The sequence below is a fragment of the Sinohyriopsis cumingii genome, chromosome 11 (genome assembly GCF_028554795.1).
Source record: "Sinohyriopsis cumingii isolate HCF-2022 chromosome 11, ASM2855479v2, whole genome shotgun sequence".
Classification (NCBI taxonomy): Eukaryota; Metazoa; Mollusca; class Bivalvia; order Unionida; family Unionidae; genus Sinohyriopsis; species Sinohyriopsis cumingii.
The window spans coordinates 85919977-85942063 of record NC_142971.1 but is presented as its reverse complement, the minus strand read 5'-3'; the positions used below and the strand labels follow the sequence as shown (position 1 = coordinate 85942063).

At 35.7% G+C, this 22087-nt stretch overlaps 1 protein-coding gene across 1 annotated transcript in view; it reads left to right on the top strand.

Moving 5' to 3' along the window:
- The window catches only part of LOC149788899 (plexin-A1-like), a 336630-nt gene that overhangs the window by 278060 nt on the left and 36483 nt on the right, over window positions 1-22087 (top strand). The window contains exons 30-32 of the mRNA XM_089975025.1: window positions 1946-2107; window positions 9221-9351; window positions 12930-13013. Coding sequence (XP_089831151.1) covers window positions 1946-2107; window positions 9221-9351; window positions 12930-13013 — 377 coding nt within the window. The remainder of the gene's footprint in view (window positions 1-1945; window positions 2108-9220; window positions 9352-12929; window positions 13014-22087) is intronic.

The window sequence follows — 22087 nt, the reverse complement described above, 5'->3', positions numbered from 1 at the left end:
TACACCATCACAAAATATGACCTGCAGGCTTTGGGATTTATCTTAATGATTAAATATACAACATCACAAATGATGACCTACAGGCTTGGGATGTATCTTAATGAGTAAATATACACCATCACAAACAATGACTGACAGGCTTAGGGATGTATCTTAATGAGTAAATATAGACCATCACAAAAGACGACCTACAGGCTTGGGGATGTATCTTAATGAGTAAATATACACCATCACAAAATATGACCTGCAGGCTTTGGGATGTATCTTAATGAGTAAATATACACCATCACAAAATATGACCTGCAGGCTTTGTGATGTATCTTAATGAGTAAATATACACCATCAAAAAGTATGAACTGCAGGCTTGGGGATGTATCTTAATGAGTAAATATACACCACAAAAGATGACCTGCATGCGTGGGGATGTATCTTTATGAGTAAATATACACCATCACAAACGATGACCTGCAGGCTTGGGGATGTATCTTGATGAGTAAATATACGCCATCACAAACAATGACCGATAGGCTTGGGGATGTATCATAATGAGTAAATATACACCACAAAAGATGACATGTAGGCTTGGGGATGTATCTTAATGAGTAAATATATACCATCACAAAAGATGACCTACAGGCTTAGGGATGTATCTTAATGAGTAAATGTACACCACAAAATATGACCTGCATGCTTGGGGATGTATCTTTATGAGTAAATATACACCATCACAATGACCAATAGGCTTTGGGATGTATCTTAATGAGTAAATATACACCATCACAAACGATGACCTACAGACTTAGGGATGTATCTTAATGAGTGATATACACCATCACAAAAGATGACATGCAAGCTTAGGGATGTATCTCAATGAGTAAATATACACCATCACAAACGATGACCTACGGGCTTGGGGATGTATCTTGATGAGTAAATATACATCATCACAAAATATGACCTGCAGGCTTTGGGATGTATCTTAATGAGTAATTATACACCATCACAAAGATGACATGCAGGCTTTGGGATGTATCTTAATGAGTCAATATACACCATCACAAAAGATGACCTACAGGCTTAGGGATGTATCTTAATGAGTAAATATATACACCATCACAAAATATGATCTACAGGCTTGGGGTTGTATCTTAATGAGTAAGTATACACCATCACAAACAATGACCAACAGGCTTAGGGATGGATCTTGATGGGTAAATATACAGCATCACAAAGATGACATGCAGGCTTGGGGATGTATCTTAACGAGTAAATATACACCATCACAAACAATGACCTACAGGCTTGGGGATGTATCTTAATGAGTCAATATACACCATCACAAAAGATGACCTTCAGGCTTGGTAGATGTATCTTAATGAGTAAATATACACCATCACAAACAATGACCGACAGGTTTAGGGATATATCTTGATGAGTAAATATACACCATCACAAAGATGACATGCAGGTTTGGGGATGTACCTTAATGAGTTAATATACACCATCATATAAGATGACCATCAGACTGATGGATGTAGAACAGACCCAGTGCACCATCCCACATGTTGAGGTGTCTAATGGAAGCTGGAACCGCAGTGATGCAGTGGGAAATTTGCTGGGCTGATGATTGAAAGGGTTCAAAAGAAGATCTCTGTAACCTACATTTAACACTTGACTAGCTTAAGTAAGCATTTGGATTTTGCTTATGTCTGTAAATTCACTATAAACTATGCTAAATTTTCAATATGAGAAATTATTAACATTTGCTCAAAACTAGTGAAAATGAATATATTAAATATGTGCCATTTTTTTAGGTGATTATTCATATTATTGAATCTGTCAATCTGATTTTAAAGTGTCTTTGTATGGGCTGAATGAAAGATTGCAAATATGGATTTGTATGAAATGACTAGACTCATGTTCATCTGTGTTTTGATGATTTCAGAATGGCATGCTGGGAGCAGCGGTTGCTTGCAGCTACATGACATTGATGTTTCAAATCATGTGTCAGATGGATGGAAGCGGCTGAATACTTTAGCCCACTATAATGTTTGGGATGGCTGCAAGATGGCACTGGTGGAAACAAATACACAAGAGGAGGACTATGGTATGTAAAAATATTGTCATAAGTGTAAGCGACTATGCTGTAACATATACATGATTCAAACCATTGTGTCATGGCCCCAGTTTTCATTGAGTCCACCTTGGCAGAAGTTTGTCACCATGCTTGTCATGGCTATCCCTTAGGTGTCACCATGCTTATCATGGCTATCCCTTGGGTGTCACAATGCTTGACATGGCTATCCTTTAGTTGTCACAATGCTTGACATGGCTATCCCTTAGGTGTCACCATGCTTGACATGGCTATCCCTTAGGTGTCACAGTGCTTGACATGGCTATCCCTTGGGTGTCACAGTGCTTGACATGGCTATCCCTTAGGTGTCACAATGCTTGACATGGCTCTCCCTTAGGTGTCACCATGCTTGCCATGGCTATCCCTTAGGTATCACAATGCTTGACATGGCTATCCCTTAGGTGTCACCATGCTTGACTATCCCTTAGGTGTCACCATGCCTGACATGGCTATCCCTTACGTGTCACCATGCCTGACATGGCTATCCCTTAGCTGTCACCATGCTTGTCATGGCTATCCCTTAGGTGTCACCATGCTTGACATGGCTATCCCTTAGGTGTCACAGTGCTTGACATGGCTATCCCTTAGGTGTCACAGTGCTTGACATGGCTATCCCTTAGGTGTCACAATGCTTGACATGGCTCTCCCTTAGGTGTCACCATGCTTGCCATGGCTATCCCTTAGGTATCACAATGCTTGACATGGCTATCCCTTAGGTGTCACCATGCTTGACTATCCCTTAGGTGTCACCATGCCTGACATGGCTATCCCTTAGGTGTCACCATGCCTGACATGGCTATCCCTTAGCTGTCACCATGCTTGACATGGCTATCCCTTAGGTGCCACCATGCTTGACATGGCTATCCCTTAGGTGTCACCATGCTTGACATGGCTATTCCATAGGTGTCACCATGCCTGACATGGCTATCCCTTAGGTGTCACAATGCTTGACATGGCTATCCCTGATCTGTCAACATGCTTGACATGGCTAACCCGTAAGTGTCACCATGCTTGACATGGCTATCCTGGTGTCACCATGCTTGACATGGCCATCCCTTAGGTGTCACCATGCTTGTCCATTCATATGTCTGTCCACATGCTAGTTTAATGTCAGTGTTTAAGTTTTTTTTACTTGCCATCATTATCTAAGCCTGAGGGCATGCAGGCCAGGTCAGACTGTTGTTAACATTTTATTACCAATAATTGTACCATGCATTGTGAAAATATTAGTAATTTCTAATAAACAAATGGTAGTAATTCAACAAAAATATATAAAACCTGTTACTTATGGGTTATTCATAGCTTTGTTTTGCTCTTTCTCTCTAAATAAATATGTGTCTGTATACACACACACACCAATTACAGATTGCTGTCATTTAATGGTTCTTTATTAAATATACCAATGGGTTGCCACTATCCATTCTTGTCTTGTCAGAGTTTGATGTTTATTAAATATTCCAATGGTTCACTAGTCATTCTAGCCCTGGCAATGTTTGTATTAAATACTCCAGTGGGCTACTTGCCATTCTAGCCCTGGCAATGTTTCATTTGTTTTTATTATTGCACATATTGTGCTAAGCGTGGCTGATTATGAGAATGTTTGCTGTCCAGAAGGTCATTAAGCACTTGGACAGTTTATACTATATAAAAATTATAAATTCAGTGTTTAAAAGATTATGTCTGGTGTTTAAAATATTATTTTTGGTCTGGATTGCATAAAACTTTCACTTTCAACCAAAATACATCTCTAATGAACATATCTAAACAACTCTTTAAAGCAGTCTTCGGTTGACCAGAAAATGTACATTGCTAATTAAATGGCATGGTTATCATGTTTCTGGTTCAGTTTTGCAGGTTGTAAAATGTGCATTATGACTTCCAGAAACAGTGGCTTAGTGCTTTTGTAGAAATTGTGCCAAACACATTAATATACAGTACTGAATCTTCTCTACTTTCCTAGAGAAAGCAATTAAGTTAACGAAGCAATGAACACTTCATTAATTATCATCAAACAGTTATTTTCCTTTATCTGTCTTGGCTTAGTGGTTATTATGTTAGACTTGAGACCAAAAAGCTGCATGTTCAAATCCTACCAACAGACTAGCTTGAGTCAGATTTATGTAATACTCATTTAAAGTGGAATGTAAATATGAAAACACAAGCTCTGATAAAGTTACATAAACAACAATTAGAGCAAATAAAAGCAAATACCAGTCAACACTTTTTTGGCATGAAGACTATGAATTAACATAGATGCATGCACTTAGATACACCATGACACAAACTATTACATAATTATGCATGGCAGACATAGATGTATATATGCATCCAGCCAGCCAGCCATTAGGTCTGAGCAAATCCCATATCATGTCATTTGGAACTAGCAACAGTCCAAATCAGGCTTTCCAAATCATGATGTGATATGTGCTTGTCGCAACACAAATTCCATATGCTGTCATTGGGAACTAGTGACAGTCCGAGTCAGGCTTTCCTAATCATAATGTGATAGGTGTTTGTCCCAGTACTAATGCCACATCCTGTCACAGCCCCAGTACAAGTCAGATTGTGCCATACTTAAAGAGGAACAACTCCTAATTTGTGCTTTTGTGTACAATATCTTTCTGATGTATTACTCATTATTTGATCAGTGTTATTTCATTAAATAATGATGCTTTCAGTGGAAGTTATCAGCTAGCCACATGCATTTAAATAAATGAATTGCTGCCAGCATCTTTCTGGGTGCAGAATCTTAGAGATCAAATTAAATTGATCATTGAAAGTTTACATGCTGCAACTTTAATATTTGTTGTGCTCTGTTGTTATGAAGAAGAAATATTATTTTGAAAAGCAAACCTTGCATATTTTCGATGGAATCACTTGTATTGTGGATTCAGCATATATGATGAGTTTCGTGGGTGAATACATGTTGTTGATACTCTATTCATGCTATATATATGACATGTATATATAAACAGTATTCACATATATGTACCAATTCATGGTTCTCTAAATAAAGTAAAATATTATATATGTCTTCTTTGTTTCACTACAGGTGCATTTCTCATTTAATATGCATCGATTTAAGATGGTAACTGTGATGATGAAGCACATATATTACTGCCTGCATTTATTACCTACCTACCCACCCACCCACCCACACACAATTTATTTGTAGGGTAAATGCATCACTTTCTTCAGCTAACTGGCCTGGTTGCTTATAACACTGTTCAGTCTATAACACAGTCAGGTTCTATGTTGCCCAACTACCGCCTTATAGGGAGATCACACTGTAGTATTGAATGCCTTCTGCAGTTATTCTTCAAGAACAAATAACATTACATACTCAGTATGCAATAACTGAAACATAAACATTTAATTGAACTGAATTGAAACTGGACCTTTCCCAAGCTCTTAATAAATTTAGCTATTTATATTCAGCCTCAGGTTGCAGTTATTTCATTTGCTGCATGTTTTTTGACCTCTGTTGATGACATCACTTAGTTTGTAATACCTGTATTTTATGTCCTGTTATAACATGATTTTGTTTGCAATACCTGTCTTTTATGTCTTATTATAACATGATTTAGTTGGTAATACTTGTCTTTTATGTGTTATTATAACATAATTTAGTTTGTAATACATGTATTTTATGTCTTATTATAGCATGATTTAGTTGGTAATACCTGTCTTTTATATCCTATTATAAACATGATTTAGTTTGCAAAACATGTCTTTTATATTTTATTTTGACACAATTTAGTTTTGAATACCAATCTTTTACATCTTATTTTGACATTATTTAGTTTGTAAAACCTGTCACTGTTGAATATATCAGCACATTTCTGTAAAATATCCATAGGATCATAATGATACTGTTTTATACTCCAGTACTGATGTACATGACAAAAACTCAATAGTGTAACCAAAGAATTACATGGGTCTGTACGACATCAGCAGGGGGCCCCAAGTGGCCGAGTGGTCTAACGCGCTGTCCGTTACAGATCCCTGCCATCTCACCTGTCTGCGTGGGTTCGAGTCTTGGATTCAGCAGATGTGGGTATGTGAGAAAGCTTGCCAGTAGCTTCTCATGGGTCGGTGGTTCTTTCTGGGGTTTTCCCGGGTTCTTCCTCCACCATTAATACTGGCTGCCATGTATAGCCTATCGTGTGCTGAAAAATGGTGTTAAACCCTTCAACAACAACAACATCATCAGTGACTTACAAAAGTACCAGCATGTGTTTACATGATTACTGACTTTATAAGCATTGATAGGCAGTGATTGAAACAAAGCCATTTGCATGTGTAACAATTGCATTGTTAGCTCTACAAAGTAGAGGATTGCTATTATACTGCCATCAGTGTTGGCATCAGTATGGGCATCCAAACTCAGAAAAGCATATTTACATGTACTGCCATCAGTGTTGGCATCAGTATGGGCATCCAAACACATGAAAACATATTTACATGTTCTGCCATCAGTGTTGGCATCATTATGGGCATCCACACACATGAAAGCATATTTACATGTACTGCCATCAGTGTTGGCATCAGTATGGGCATTCACACACATAAAAGCATATTTACATGTACTGCCATCCATGTTGGCATCAGGATGGGCATCCACACACATAAAAGTGATACCAGTGTCTTGCTATCCACTGACAAGGTTGTTGTTCAATGCCATTTTTCATCACAAGATAGGCTATACATGGCAGCCAGTATTAATGGTGGAGGAAGAACCTGGGAAACCCCCAGAAAGAACCACCGACCCACGAGAAGCTACTGGCAAGCTTTCTCACATTCCCACATTAGCCGAATCCAAGACTCGAACCCACGCAGACAGAGGTGAGATGGCAGTGATTCGTAAGAGAGAGTGCTTTAGACCACTCGGCCACTTGGGGCCCCACACTGACAAGGTAAAAATCCCCTCAATTTCATGTCTACCAATGAATGAACTTTAAAACATGACATTAATAGTGTTGACAACACTTTCTCTGGTGGAAAAGTGATACCTAGGTATTGCCATCCACAGACAAGACAAAATTCATCTTCCATGTCAGTGAGCTCCCTGGTATAAGGTTACAATGTTTACCAAAGTTTCTAAATGTGTACATAGCATACAATGAGAAATGATGCTGTATGATAAAAAAACTCAACCTTTCCCCCAATCTGCACATTAGGCTTACGGCTGATAGCTTAGCTATTTACAAGTAACCCATTGACAATATACATTACAAACCTTGCTAGGTTTGTATTTGTTTCATTTGTTGTATACTTTTTACCTCTTTCTAAGAAAAAATTAATTTTTTAAAACCAGTCTTTTGTTTGAAATATCTAATACTTCAGGTGAAACATCCTTAGGATCATTTTGATATCATTTTGTAGATATATTCACATCATACAAAAACTGACCACTGAACTGGACATACTGCCTGTTCATGTACACACACTACTTTTGTAGGATCCACAGTGACAATAATAAACTGCAGTGGATTATAAACTTGAAAAAAATGGCATTTCTCAAAAATAAATGTTACTCATCTTTGTCTCATTAATTAGCATTTATTTATTTTTAAACACCCTAATTACTGAAGGCATCATTTGGTGTTCTTCATTACATATTCATAATCTAGGTTTAATAGAAATCAGTTCAAACTTATTTGTGTTATCATGCTTACAAACTATTACAGATAGCAAGAGTTTTTCAGAGGGACTTAACCCTATGTCTTAAAAGAATTTCCAGGAATTCAAGAAAAGGCCTATTATTTTCCTCAATTTAAAAACTGAGCACTGATACCATCTCTGATATTCTGGAGAAATATGACAATTTATAATAACTTTTTTACTCCTGTTATTATTTGTGCATTTACTTTCACGATTTCCTTGTGAAATGATTTTTCTGATAATTAATTCCAATGAGCCAGCCAGATAATTACACAGAACTGGTGTCCATTATAAAAATGATTTGACTACTTACCTCACTGTTCACCGTGAAATAATAACAGGTGAATTCTCAGCAGAAACAAATGCATGTTACTTATGTAATTATACTTCAAATGAAATATCATTGACTCCTTAAACTTCATTATCTCAAGATATTTATTAATACCGCAAAGAAGTAACCTTTCCATGTCACACTGTGTTTTACAAATATCGCAGTTTTTTAACCAATGAATAAGTAAAACTACTTGCGTTCCTATCATAATTCATAACATGTAAAGAAATATTATTTTGAATTACAAAGCAACACAAATTAAAGTTTCAGTAATCTGAAAGAACTATATTTTCATTTAATTAAAGAGCAGATATAATCAAATAATCATGTGTGAGTAGATCATTTTTCAACATGTGGTGACAATTGGTACTGACTCTCCTGCAAAGTTCATCACCAAGACCATTTTGATTAACAGTCCCCATATAAAATCATTCATGTTGCTGATTTCACATTTAACATGAGGGAGGGGCCGAGAGTGGCCGATTGGTCTAAAGCACTATGCATTACGGATCACTGCCATCTCACCTCTGTCTGCCTGGGTTCGAGTCGAGGATTCGGCTAATGTGGGTATGTGAGAAAGCTCGCCAGTAGCTTCTTGTGGGTCAGTGGTTATTTCCAGGGTTTTCTTGGGTTCTTCCTCCACCATTAATACAGGCCACCATGTATAGCCTATCGTGTGCTGAAAAATGGCATAAAGCCTTACAACAACAACAACAATAACATGAGGGAAAGTATTGTTAAAGGCCCTGCCTTTATGTATTCTATTGCCAAGGAGCAAGTTACGGTCATTAGTGGATGGTTATGAAAGAACTAGGAAAAAGTGGCAAGAATCGGTCTCTAACCTGTACATTTTTGTATTAACACTGTAATATGTGCTTAACATAGTTTTGTGCACAGTAAAACCTGACATGGAAGGTTTCTGTTTTAGAAAACTACCACTCATGAAAGAGCACATTTTTCATGAAAAATCAATTGTTTTATAATGTGATGACCTAAATATGAGACCATCAGTTTCAGGAGATCAATCAATTGTTTGTTAGCAAAAGGATGGTCTTTCAAGACAGGTTTACTGTATTATTTTTCTATTGTAGTAAACCTGAGCCCTAAACAGATTCATTTTGAGATGACTGGAGCCACTGAATCAATTCGGCTGATGTCCAGTAGCCCCCAAAGCACCACCTCTGAGGCAGACAGTCTTCGGGAGATTAAGCTGTGGCATCTGGTGAGTTGGTCATGAAACCAGTATGTTCAAGGTACAGATTAAACCAGTTTGTACAAGGTCCAGATTAAACCAGTTTGGACATGGTCCAGATTAAACCAGTTTGTACAAGGTCCAGATTAAACCAGTTAGTACAAGCTCCAGAATAAAACAGTTTGTACAAGGTCCAGATTAAACCAGTATCTACAAGGTCTAGATTAAACCAGTTTGTACAATGTCCAGATTAAACCAGTTTGTACAAGGTCCACATTAAACCAATATGTACAAGGTCCAGATTAAACCAGTTTGTACAAGGTCCAGATTAAACAAGTTTGTACAAGGTCCATATTAAACCAGTTTGTACAAAGACCAGATTAAACCAGTATATACAAGGTCCAGATTAAACCAGTATGTATAAGGTCCAGATTAAACCAGTTTGTTCAAGGCCCAGATTAAACCAGTTTGTACATGGTCCAGATTAAACCAGTATGTACAAGGTCTAGATCAAACCAGTTTGTACAAGGTCCAGATTAAACCAGTATGTACAAGGTCCAGATTAAACTAGTATGTACAAGGTCTAGATTAAACCAGTTTGTATAAGGTTCAGATTAAAACAGTTTGTATGAGGTCCAGATTAAACCAGTATGTACAAGGTCTAGATTAAACCAGTTTGTACAAGGTCCAGATTAAACCAGTTTGTACAAGGTCCAGATTAAACCAGTTGGTACAAAGTCTAAATTAAAACAGTTTGTATAAGGTCCAGATTAAAACAGTTTGTATAAGGTCTAGATTAAACCAGTTTGTATAAGGTCCAGATTAAACCAGTTGGTACAAAGTCTAGATTTAAACAGTTTGTGTAAGGTCCTGATTAAAACAGTTTGTATAAGGTCTAGATTAAACCAGTTTGTACAAGGTCCAGATTAAACCAGTTTGTACAATGTCCAGATTAAACCAGTTTGTACAAAGTCCAGATTTAACCACTTTGTACAAGGTCCAGATTAAACCAGTATATACAAGGTCTAGATTAAACCAGTTTGCATAAGGTCCAGATTAAACCAGTTTGTATAAGAATTAGATTAAACCAGTTTGTACAAGGTCCAGATTAAACCAGTTTGTACAATGTCCAGATTAAACCAGTTTGTACAAAGTCCAGATCTAACCAGTTTGTTCAAGGTCCAGATTAAACCAGTTTGTACAAAGTCCAGATTTAACCAGTTTGTTCAAGGTCCAGATTAAACCAGTCTGTACATGGTCCAGATTAAACCAGTTTGTACATGGTCCAGATTAAACCAGCTTGTACAAGGTCCAGATTAAATCAGTTTGTTCAAGGTCCAGATTAAACCAGTTTGTACAAAGTCCAGATTTAACCAGTTTGTTCAAGGTCCAGATTAAACCAGTTTGTACTTGGTCCAGAATAAACCAGTTTGTACATGGTCCAGATTAAACCAATTTGTACAAGGTCCAGATTAAACCAGTTTGTACAAGGTCCAGATTAAATCAGTATATACAAAGTCCAAATTCACTGGGGGTTTTGTGTGTAAATTTCACTATGAATTCTGGGCAATAAATTGGTTCTTTATAACATTTTACTCTGGTTTCATAAAATTGGATTTCAAATATATGGGAATTCATTATATAACCAAAGTGATTAGGATTTGAGCTGTAGATCTCTTGGGGTTCAGTTTGAGTTTCCATTAGTTCGGTGATGGCTGAAGCAGAGTAAAGTGAAGAATCTGAATTTCATTAATCCTTATATGCTGTTGTGAGAGAGAAAATATACAGTTATATTCATGCCGTCTTAGACATTTTATAAATAATAATGGCCAGTGTAAACTTATGAAATATAATGGTTATTCCACGTAAGAGAATGGATGTGTCAAAGTCAGAAAGCCAGCCAATATGAGATTTTATGAGTTAGTGTTCTTATGCGTTATGAAACTTGATAGTGTAATAAACATTAAGGGTAACATCATACCATTTGGTTGTAGATCTGCATGAAAACTGACTCCTCATCCTTATTGGCATCTTTATATAGTCCTTTTTTAAATAGTCCTTGTAATTCATACACAAAGGATCTCAAACGAATCACGATTTAATGTTGAATTTACTAAAAAGGTAATAGTTTCTAACATTTGTGAGCAATGCTGGAATTTGTCTGACAATGTTCCTTATTTAGTCATTACTGATTGGAGAATCTGTTTATAAGATAGTTTTTATTTTAAGAGATTAGTAATGAGAGACACATAGAAGAACAGAAAATAAAAATAATTTTGAACAATTCATGCTGCTGCCTTAAATACAGCAATGACAAAATGATCCCATTTTCAAGTTGACAATAGGTATTAATTTAACAACACAAACAACATTTTTAAATAGCACTTATCCATATTTAAAGAAAGACACTTTTTTTGATTTTCACTTAACAGTTAACAAGTGTATGTAAATTTGAAATGTTCATCACTTTCACTGGAAATTTCTGTTGACATAGCTTAATTTACTATGCCAGGTAAATGACTAGAGTTCTGGTATCATGTACCTGTATCTCAATGTAACTGCCATTCTCTCATTCCTCCATGAAGTGTGTCAACACTTGCAATTTTTTATTTATTGGTAGATGCAACAGCATTCCAATTTTGGGAGTTTGGAGCTAAGGGGTGTCCAATGGATGTGGAAGTTCACAGAAGGAAACCTGGCCATCTGAGTCATTGTTCTAATTAGTATCACCCCAAGACATAACTTTGTCTCTCCAAAATGTGTGGTGTTAAAGTGCCATTTTGTGTTAATTGAATCTACAGTTGAGATTTCTTTTGTATTTCAATTTCTTTATCAAGGATCACCTCAGCTCTTCTGGGAAAATTTCCGTTGCCTTCACATGTTAGTTGTAATTCTTTGCTGTGTACTGCTTTATACTACTTTCTGCTTTGCTAATTTGATTCCAGATTGCAAACTTAAGCTGCCTTTCAGCTTGAAAGGAATCACTGGAATGAATTCTTTGGCTTTGTTTTAACACTTGTAAAAAATTTACAGAGCAGAGGGCACAGTTTGTATGATTCTATGTTATGGATATTCCATTTATGACAGTCTCATGAACTTTGCTCAGTGCTGCCATCTGTAGCAATAGTCATGGCTGAGCTAAAGTTGGAGGGATCATAATTTGTCTTCTTTCTGCTGGAATTTAGTTGGAGGGATCATACTTTGTCTTCTTTCTGCTGGAATTTGTTCCTCTTATCATTAACGTCAAATCGCACATGGTAGGAGATGACTACAATGCATGTACTGTACATTTCTCTGATAGTTGGCAGCTTGTTTCCAGTGTCCACTCTGCTACTGGTTAGATGGCAACTGTCATATTGTTGATAATTATAAAAGCCACAGCCAGCCGAAAATAAGAGTACTACAAAATGTTTTCATGGGTGTATTCTGACCAATCTAATTCACAGAAAGTGATATGTTGTCATGTTGACATATAAATAATAATAAACCACATATACTGTATGTACAGTGTACCAATCCATGATTCTAAAGTGTCCATGTAGATTGGTACTAAATAATATTGCAAATTAAGTAGGACATACATTGAACAGTTTATGCATGTCTTGCAGGTGAAACCGGAAGATGAGTCTCAGAAGAGAGGCAAGACCAAAGACTTGGTAGAGCTGTACCTCAACAGACTCCTTAGTATGAAGGTAGGAATTGTGCATATGAAGTTGTTAGGGAGAAAACAGAAGTGTCTCAAATTGTCTAGTAACATATATACACACTTAAAGTCAAACAGACACAACCATTTTTGAGCTACAAAAAGCCAATATATCTTTGATGCTCCTTTAAGTCTTGTGTATTTTGCAAGTCAGATCCATCTAAAGGTGATTCAGAATTACACTTTTGGAAAAATAAACAAGCCCAACTGGATAGATTGATTGATAGATATATACAGATACATAATTAGATAGATACAGTCAAACCCTTTTATCTCGACCACCGTTATCTCTAGAACTCGTGTATGTCAAGCGTTTTGGTCCGGTCCCAAACAAATCCTTCTTTCTTATGCTCATTTTCACCCGCTTGTCTCGACACCTATTAAATTTATAACCCCATTATGTCGGGCATAAGTTTCAGTCCAAAGTAACATGTAGACCTGTTTAATTAGACAAAATGCAATTTTAGCAGCAGAGAGGGTGAACAAACCATTTGCTGGAGGGTCCATTTTTGAAAATTAAAGCTTAAAATGAAAATCAAAGGTTAATAACGTCATTGTTTTGTTTACCGTGACACTTATTTGTGGTTGCACCCTCTCTGCTTCTATAATGTGTGAGTAATTAAATCATTATTATATCAGTCTCTCAACCAAAGATTTTATCAAGACCTATAAGATATCACAACCGAAAATCATGTAAATTTATCGTAATAAATCTGTGTGGGGTAGATTGTACAAATATAAAAAATAATATGGATCTATATTGTGTTCAGTGCATAGCATCCACCCCCACAAGTGGATTAACAACAATAATAACAAAAAATAAAAAACCTGCACTTACAGATAAATGTGTGAAATGTGGTACAAATAAATATAAATTTATTTCATCTTTTACGAAGACAGGTGTTGATATCACTGCTTCATTAGTAAAATTACCAGGAGTTCCATGGGCTAAATACCCAGGAAAAAGACATCTTACAGGATATAATTATTGTTGTCCAGGAACCCGACTTGATATCGGGCTTGACGAGCGAGATCAACCAAGACCTTTAGAGTATCCAGTAAATGCAATTGATCAAGCATGTGATGTTCATGCAGTGGCACATGAACAATTGTGCACATGCCACTATAATCCAACAAATAAATAAATCATGTCACATCAGTGATGTAGCTTATTAAAGTAAAGATTTACAGCAATGAATATTGCAGATGTGAAGTTGATTCACTTGTTAGATTCCATAAAAAATAAATCTTTCAGAGAATCATTAGCTATTTGGTTGGTAAGATATGCGATTAAAGGTAAACTTGTATATGGGGATGGTAATTAATCAACTAAATGTTATAAAATAATGGAATCGATTTATTATAACCCAAGAGGATATTGAAGGGGTAGAGCAGTGATTAATAAACTCGCTGATGCAGGAAATGTTACACGTTCTCTTGCTGCAAATTGGTTAGCATGACAGGCAATATGGCAAATCTAACTACCACCTCCTAAAAAATTTAGCATGCACATTTTGAAATCAGCACTTCTAATGAAGTTCATCAGGCAGATATTTTATTTTTACCACAAGATACTATTAAAATTGTTTTGACATCAATCGTGTACATACAAATGCACATAAATGGTCGTTGACTTTGCAAGTAGGTATAAAAAAGCAGAACACTATGAACTAAAACTGTACAGCAGTTGAAATTGTATCTGCTTTTGAATGAATTTATCAATGAGGACCCTTGTGATGGCCACAGTTACTACAGGTTGATTCTGGCAAAGAATTTCTTGGTGCTATATCATCTCTGATGAAAAAACATAATGTCAAAATTAAACAAGGACATACCGCCTTTCATCATGATCAGGCAATTGTTGAATGATTTAATGGAACACTTGATGAGTGGTTATTTGGATATCAATATGCGAAGGAAATAATTCAGAAAGATATGAGATCTCGCAAATGGGTTGTAAGATTACCATGTTTTCCTCGTCATTTTGTTCCAACATCAGTAACATATATCCAGGAGATCCACCTGATGGAATCAGTGGAACACCATGAAATTGTGGTAGATATTGTAAATTTCATAATGCCAGGTACTGTGAACCTGTATATACCAGTAACCTCAGCATGATGTTTGATGGATTTATTAAGTGGTAACCATAATGTTTGTCCAGACGCAACTGTATATACTGAACTGTCGGTAATTTTTTTGTCAGAGACTTTAGTGTTGATGACTGGTTGACTTCCAAAAAATTCATTAATGGACCTATTTATGTTTCTACAAAAACTCATAAACAATTGTACATGATTAGAATAATCAGTTCTAATGAGGTCATTTCATTATTAACTGAAACTAACGAGTTCATGATTGGGTGGTTCTTATTATCGATGTATTTCTTCATTACAGCATCAATGTCTGATTCTGGTTCTCCATGGTCAGTCATTTTATTATTATACATATTGAGAAGACCAGTCATGATATCACTGGAGTTTTGTATTCGACCATGAATATCATCTGATATCATTGATATAGTAACACTGGGTTTAATTTTTCCATTGCTATCAAACACAGCTATGCTATTTTCAGTTACTCCAATAATTTTAACGATAATATCTTTCAATGAAAGATTGCTTGTTTTTATTTTTTCTTGCTTATCTTGAAATACAACAACTTCGTTTGGATCTACATTTGCAAGATTTAATAATTCAAATATTTCACTAATCTGTTTACTTACATTTTCATAGGTTATTCCATTGGTTTTTTGTTTTTGTTTATTAGAAGATCTTCCATAAATATCAACCATTATACTTTAAGATCTGTTTGAAATGATGGACCATCTGCTTGTGTATTCATACATGACTTTATGAGGTGGCAATGTTGATGATGACACAGTGTTGAGTACAGAAATTACTTTACAGTCGCATATTGGTGGATCGGTTATTGTTTGTGTTGGTAATGTTGAATACCAGACTGGAGTTTTTATTGTGTTTACATAATTTAAAAATTCTTTTGGTGGAGCCAACCCATACAAATCAAAATAAATAATTCCACGTGGATCAATCGCGTATGCAGCCCAATGAGTACCTGAACCAGAACTTTTATTGATATTGATGATACCGGTTTCAATATTGTTTGGTTGTTTGGGTAATTTATCATGCATAAAAACACCATTAATTTTTTATATTAAATTTTTTAGCAGCATTGAGTAAATCAAAATTGGACATAGGAAGAATCAGCGAAGTGTCCCTGGAAGTCTCAAACCGTTTCCTTGCCAATGAGGGGTAGCTATAAATATTAGAGCCATTCCCTTTTTTCCTTCCTTGTCCTAGTACCTTTTTTTGCTGCTAATCCATCAGCAGCTCCAACAGTACCAAGTGCAGCTGCTTTTGTAACAGCTGGGGCTACAGCAGCTAATAAAGCTGGTATAGCTGGTATAGCTGCAAGAAGTGGAAATATACCACTCATTTTAATTGAGTCTTAACTACAACAGCAGAAAGATTAAGTCTAACACCGGTTTTTGATTCTTTGGCATCATTGAAATGCCTGCATTGACATTCTGATAATGATTTGTTTTGACCACCTGTGATCTGATCTTCTTTTAGTGATATTTGTATTCCTCAATTTTTTGCTGATTTTGATTGAAGTTTTTTGAACTGACCAGGAGTCAGAGTAACGCTAACATGATAATATGACATTGTGAGTCATTTAATTACATATTTTTTACTGGTGCGTCAATAACTCTCATTTGTCCACCAGTACATTCAAGTAACATTGCTTTATCACTGAGTATAACTGCAATTGCTCTGGAATTAACACCACCACTGGTGTTTATGATTTCTTGAAAATGAATATCAACGACAGATTGTTTAAATAAATCTATATGTTCCAGTGAAAAGTAACAGATTGGATACAGTGTTGTGAAATTTAGCTGTAATATTTGTAAACCAATGTCAACATTTTGATCACGTCCCATCAAAGTCATTAAATAATGATATACATGCGCTATGTAAATTTGATGAAAGTTAACGATATATCTTCAGATGATTCTTGATGTCCGTTTATCCTTAAGGAAACGTCACTAACTCCAAGTCTGTCAAATATCATTGGACTTTGTTCTTGAGAGTTTAATCTTTCAGCATTTTGAAAAGCAATAAATATATGTTGTGGTGCAGAAACACCTTGTTGTGATGCTATATGCCATGTAAATAAACCATCAACTACACTTTGAACACTATCTCTAGTCATCGTCTACCATGATAACAATGATTTACCACCTGAATTCATAAAAGCAAGTAATTTTTCTTCTTCAACAAGTGATGGAGTCATTACTGGCATCCACAGTGAAAGTTTAAATAATATTACTTTACCAGCAGCAACAGCGTTTGGTCGCCAGATTGCATCATTGTCTTCACCTTTTCTTACAAGTACAATTGTATGCTTAGCTCTGAAAATGACCTTTGTAACATTTCTACAAAATCCAAAGACGTGGGACAATAGAATTGAGCATGAAAATCTTCAATGATAACCTTTCAACATTAATCAATGAATTCTGCATCCTAAATTAAAATCTGGATTAGGTCTTAATATCAAATTAGCATCAGCATCTATTCCAGCTGGTTGTGGATCAGTCGCAGTGTTCCATGCTGTTTGTGCCATTAAATGTCTGTCATCAGGATGGTCTAAATTTTCATTTGCAAACATCATTGACAAGCCAGCTGATCTTGTATAATCATCTGAATATCTTGCTAGACCTACTATCGTTGTAACAACATCAACATTATCCGGAATTGATTCAATCTCTTTTCCATCAGTCATGTACACAGCACTTCTGAATAATGCCATAATACCATTGTTAACAAAACCACCTATGGCATCAGCTCCATATGGTATATTAGCGACGACATCTGTTACAATTTCTTCTACTTCAGTAAATGCTTCAGCTGGTAAGAAATATCTGCTTGTATCCTAAACTTGTAATTCAATTCATCCACATTGATTTGGCTGTTGTGCTTCATAAGAATAATACTAATAATTATGAACAGATTCATCTTTAAGAATTGGTGCATCCATATCAGATGCTGGATTGGATATACGCTTACACATTTTGTTATAATTATGATCGTCTAACTCGAAGGCCACTTCTGCTATTAAACTTGTATTTATTTCTGACTGAGTATATCAGCCAATTCTGCTAATTTTGGATTTGCAGCTTGATTTCTTTTTTAACTGGTATTTGCAGTCATAACTTCAGTACTGGGTAATTTTACTGGTTGTGGTTTTCTTCATACTAATCAAGCTAATCTTTCTTTGATTGCTGAAAATGCTTTACTGACAACATTACCAACAGCACTGATACCTTTATTGCAAATAGTGTCAATAGTTTTCATTCCTAATTGTTTTGCAGTTGGTATTGGTTTTGGAGTTATTCTCTTAACACATTCGGCCCTGGAGGTTTTTGTAAGTTTTTTGCCTGAATTGCAAGTCGGAAAGACATTTTGGGGGCTTTTTCTGTATTCATCGTAATACATCGGTTTTCAACAAATTTGCCCTGAGAGTCATGCTTAGTCGTATTAGAAACATTGTTTTCCATTGGTTATTTTGCTTGTGCGTGAGCAGAAGGGTAAAAGTTGGATTTTTTTATTAATTTATTTTGTGTTTTGTGGGTTTTTTTGCTTAACGGATCCATCATTTTCATATGGAGACCACTCTTTATTCCAAATGCCCATCTTATCCTAGTTTTTGTAAAGGTTCACCTGTCTGTGTGCAGTTCAGACCAGTCTGCCTTAGATCTGAGGCCAAAAGGTCTAAAATCCAGACACAAAATCATGTTCTGACCATGAGCAAACTTTGGTTGAAAAAAAATGGGTCCAGAAAATAGGTTTTTCCCTCTGTATTTTGTAGTGCAACTAGAACTTACCAATCATTTGTTATCATTGTAGAGCTATATCTGTCTGCTTTTTTGGAATATCACCGACTTTGATGTATCTTAGATGACCTTGAATAAGGGTACAGCCTCATCATGCCTACAAGTGGGATTGGGGCCAAATGAGTTAAATAAACCTTGAACAACATCACCGAGTCCATCTCCGTAGATTGCTTTGTATGCTGATAATCGTGAATTTATTGTTCTGACCATTACAGGTCCATGTTGACCATTATGTATGATCATTTTTTAAATTACAAGTTGATATTCGGGGGCCCCAAGTGGCCAAGTGGTCTAAAGCGCTGTTCGTTACGGATCACTGCCATCTCACCTCTGTCTGCGGCGGTTCGAGTCTAAGATTCAGCCAATGTGGGTATGTGAGAAAGCTTGTCAGTAGCTTCTCATGGGTCAGTGGTTCTTTTTGGGGTTTTCCCGGGTTCTTCCTCCACCATTAATACTGGCCGCCATATATAGCCTATCGTGTGCTGAAAAATGGCATTAAACCCCACAACAACAACAAGAAGTTGATAATCACAGGTTTCAATTGCTGTAATGATCATTGATGATTTCATAAATGAGAGACTAATAAAAATTAATATGCATAATACCTCCTGCAAATAATGTTCAACATATATAAGATATTTCATTAATAATTTCTGGAGAATTATTTCCAGCTCGTTTTCCTCCAGTCAGAATTTCTAATAGTTCAACATCAGAAAGAACACTGTTAGGACAAGTATTAAGGCTGCTTCCTTGAGTAACAAAACCACTTACAGTAGCACCAGGAGGTGTGCCAGATTCTCTTTGTCTTACATCCTTTTTAAATTGATTAAAATTAGTGTTGTCATCTTCAGCAAGTTAATTAGCAAATATGGAATATATATCTTTAACCCAATCATCTTTCGCCCTAGATCCAACATATTCAGGTTTTGCATATTTTTCTGTTTGATTGTATCTGTATGTGGCATTATTTACTGCATCTATGTATTTTGATCTCATGACCCTTAGTCATAAATTTATTCTTAATATTAAATACTTGTAGAAATTGTGGTTGTGAAATTTGTGGTTTCAGAGATTGTAGTTTAAAAGATTATGGTTGAGGTTGTTCTTGAATTTTTCATTTTAAAAATTTGTGGCTCTGGAATTTTTGGTTGAGGATTTTGTGATTTTTGTGGCTCAGGTGGAGGATTTTGTGACTCTGAGATTGTTGTTGTTTACATAAATCAGTATAAAAATTATTTATTTTTTCAATATGCGCATTATATTTTGCATCATCTTTTCTAGCCTGATTTTTGTTGTAAATATATATGATATACCCATTTTTAATTTGTAGCTAGATTAAAAGGATTGTCAGCCTGAAAACAAGGGAGTGCTGCCTTTGCATGCCAGGGCTTAGGTCACATGCACTGGCAGAAGACTTGGAAATATCACTTGTAAATAAAGAATCTAAAATACAACTGAAACCAAATTTTTTATTGTATAAAATACAGTGTATATACAGCAAAACACAATTATTATTATAAATACAGGTTGTTGGGACTTGCACAAAAAGTGGAAGCTATATACCTTCTAGCAAACACAACAGTTGTTGTTGTAGGGTTTAACACCATTTTTCAGCACATGAAAGGCTATACATGGTGGCCAGTATTAATGGTGGAGGAAGAACCCAGGAAAACCCCAGAAAGAACTACCGACCCACGAGAAGCTACTGGCAAGCTTTCTCATGTACCCACATTGGCTAACACCACACTAAACTACATTGACTTGACGCTTGCAGTGGATAGTATTTAATTTACCAGCAATATTTCAAAATCCAAATAACTGTTGATACAGGTATTGTATAATGAATACCATGATGAAACGGATGAACACAGTGCATACCATATACACATTTGTGATCAAGATTTGTGTCATAAAAACATAAAAATAATTGAATTCTTAGTATTTTTGTGTATTGCAAGCATCTGAATTCTCCAACGTTACTCTAGATTTATACAACTTTTTGTATGTTACACTTCTAAGACAGCCCATACTCTGCATGAATTAAATTTTCAGTAAGAATGGTCGACTTGTTAGAGAGTATAAATGGTATGATGGGAATGCCCAAATTATAATTGGAACAGGTGTGATATCTTTTGGCGCAGATGTAAGAGATCCTAGTGATCATCTTCTGTAAGCTTTAGATCTAGTGATCATATTCTGTAAGCTTTAGATCTAGTGATCATATTCTGTAAGCTTGAGATCTAGTGAACATATTCTGTAAGCTTGAGATCTAGTGATCATATTCTGTAAGCTTGAGATCTAGTGATCATATTCTGTAAGCTTGAGATCTAGTGATCATATTCTGTAAGCTTGAGATCTAGTGATCATATTATGTAAGCTTGAGATCTAGTGAACATGTTCTGTAAGCTTGAGATCTAGTGAACATATTCTGTAAGCTTGAGATCTAGTGAATATATTCTGTAAGCTTGAGATCTAGTGAACATATTCTGTAAGCTTGAGATCTGGTAATTTCATTCTGTAAGAGGTAATCATTTGTTCAAAGGTTTTGCAGAATTCTTCTGTGTGCATTGACCAAAAATGTAAAGTATTATGTAGGGTGTGTATGTGCATTGACCAAAAATGGAAAGTATTCTGTAGGGTGTGTATGTGCATTGACCAAAAATGGAAAGTATTCTGTAGAGTTCTATAAGTCGCAGATTTTAAAGTATATGCACTTAGTTATGCACAATTCTTTTTATCTGTAGGCTGCTGAATCATTTCTCCAGCAAAATCGTTTCAGAAAATATTGTTATCATGTTTTTACTTTGATTGATGATTTACAGGGCAATCAATGTATTCTTCTAGATCAGACCTAAATCACTTGTTTCAGCAAATGGCAGTATTCACTCACAAAATTGTATTATCCTCAGTGTTTTGTTTTATATCTTCTCCTCTTAGCTATTGATGCATCTGATCTTTTGTTAAGTACTGAATTCATGAATACAGATTTGCTTGCAGATGTGTATATATCTAGTTCCAATGTTAAGGACTCCAGCCTTATTAGAGTTCAGAGTTAGGCACAACAAAATAAGTTGGTAATACATGCATATAGAATAAAGTTTATAATGCTGGGTATATCAATTTGAGAAATCAAAACTATTTTTCAT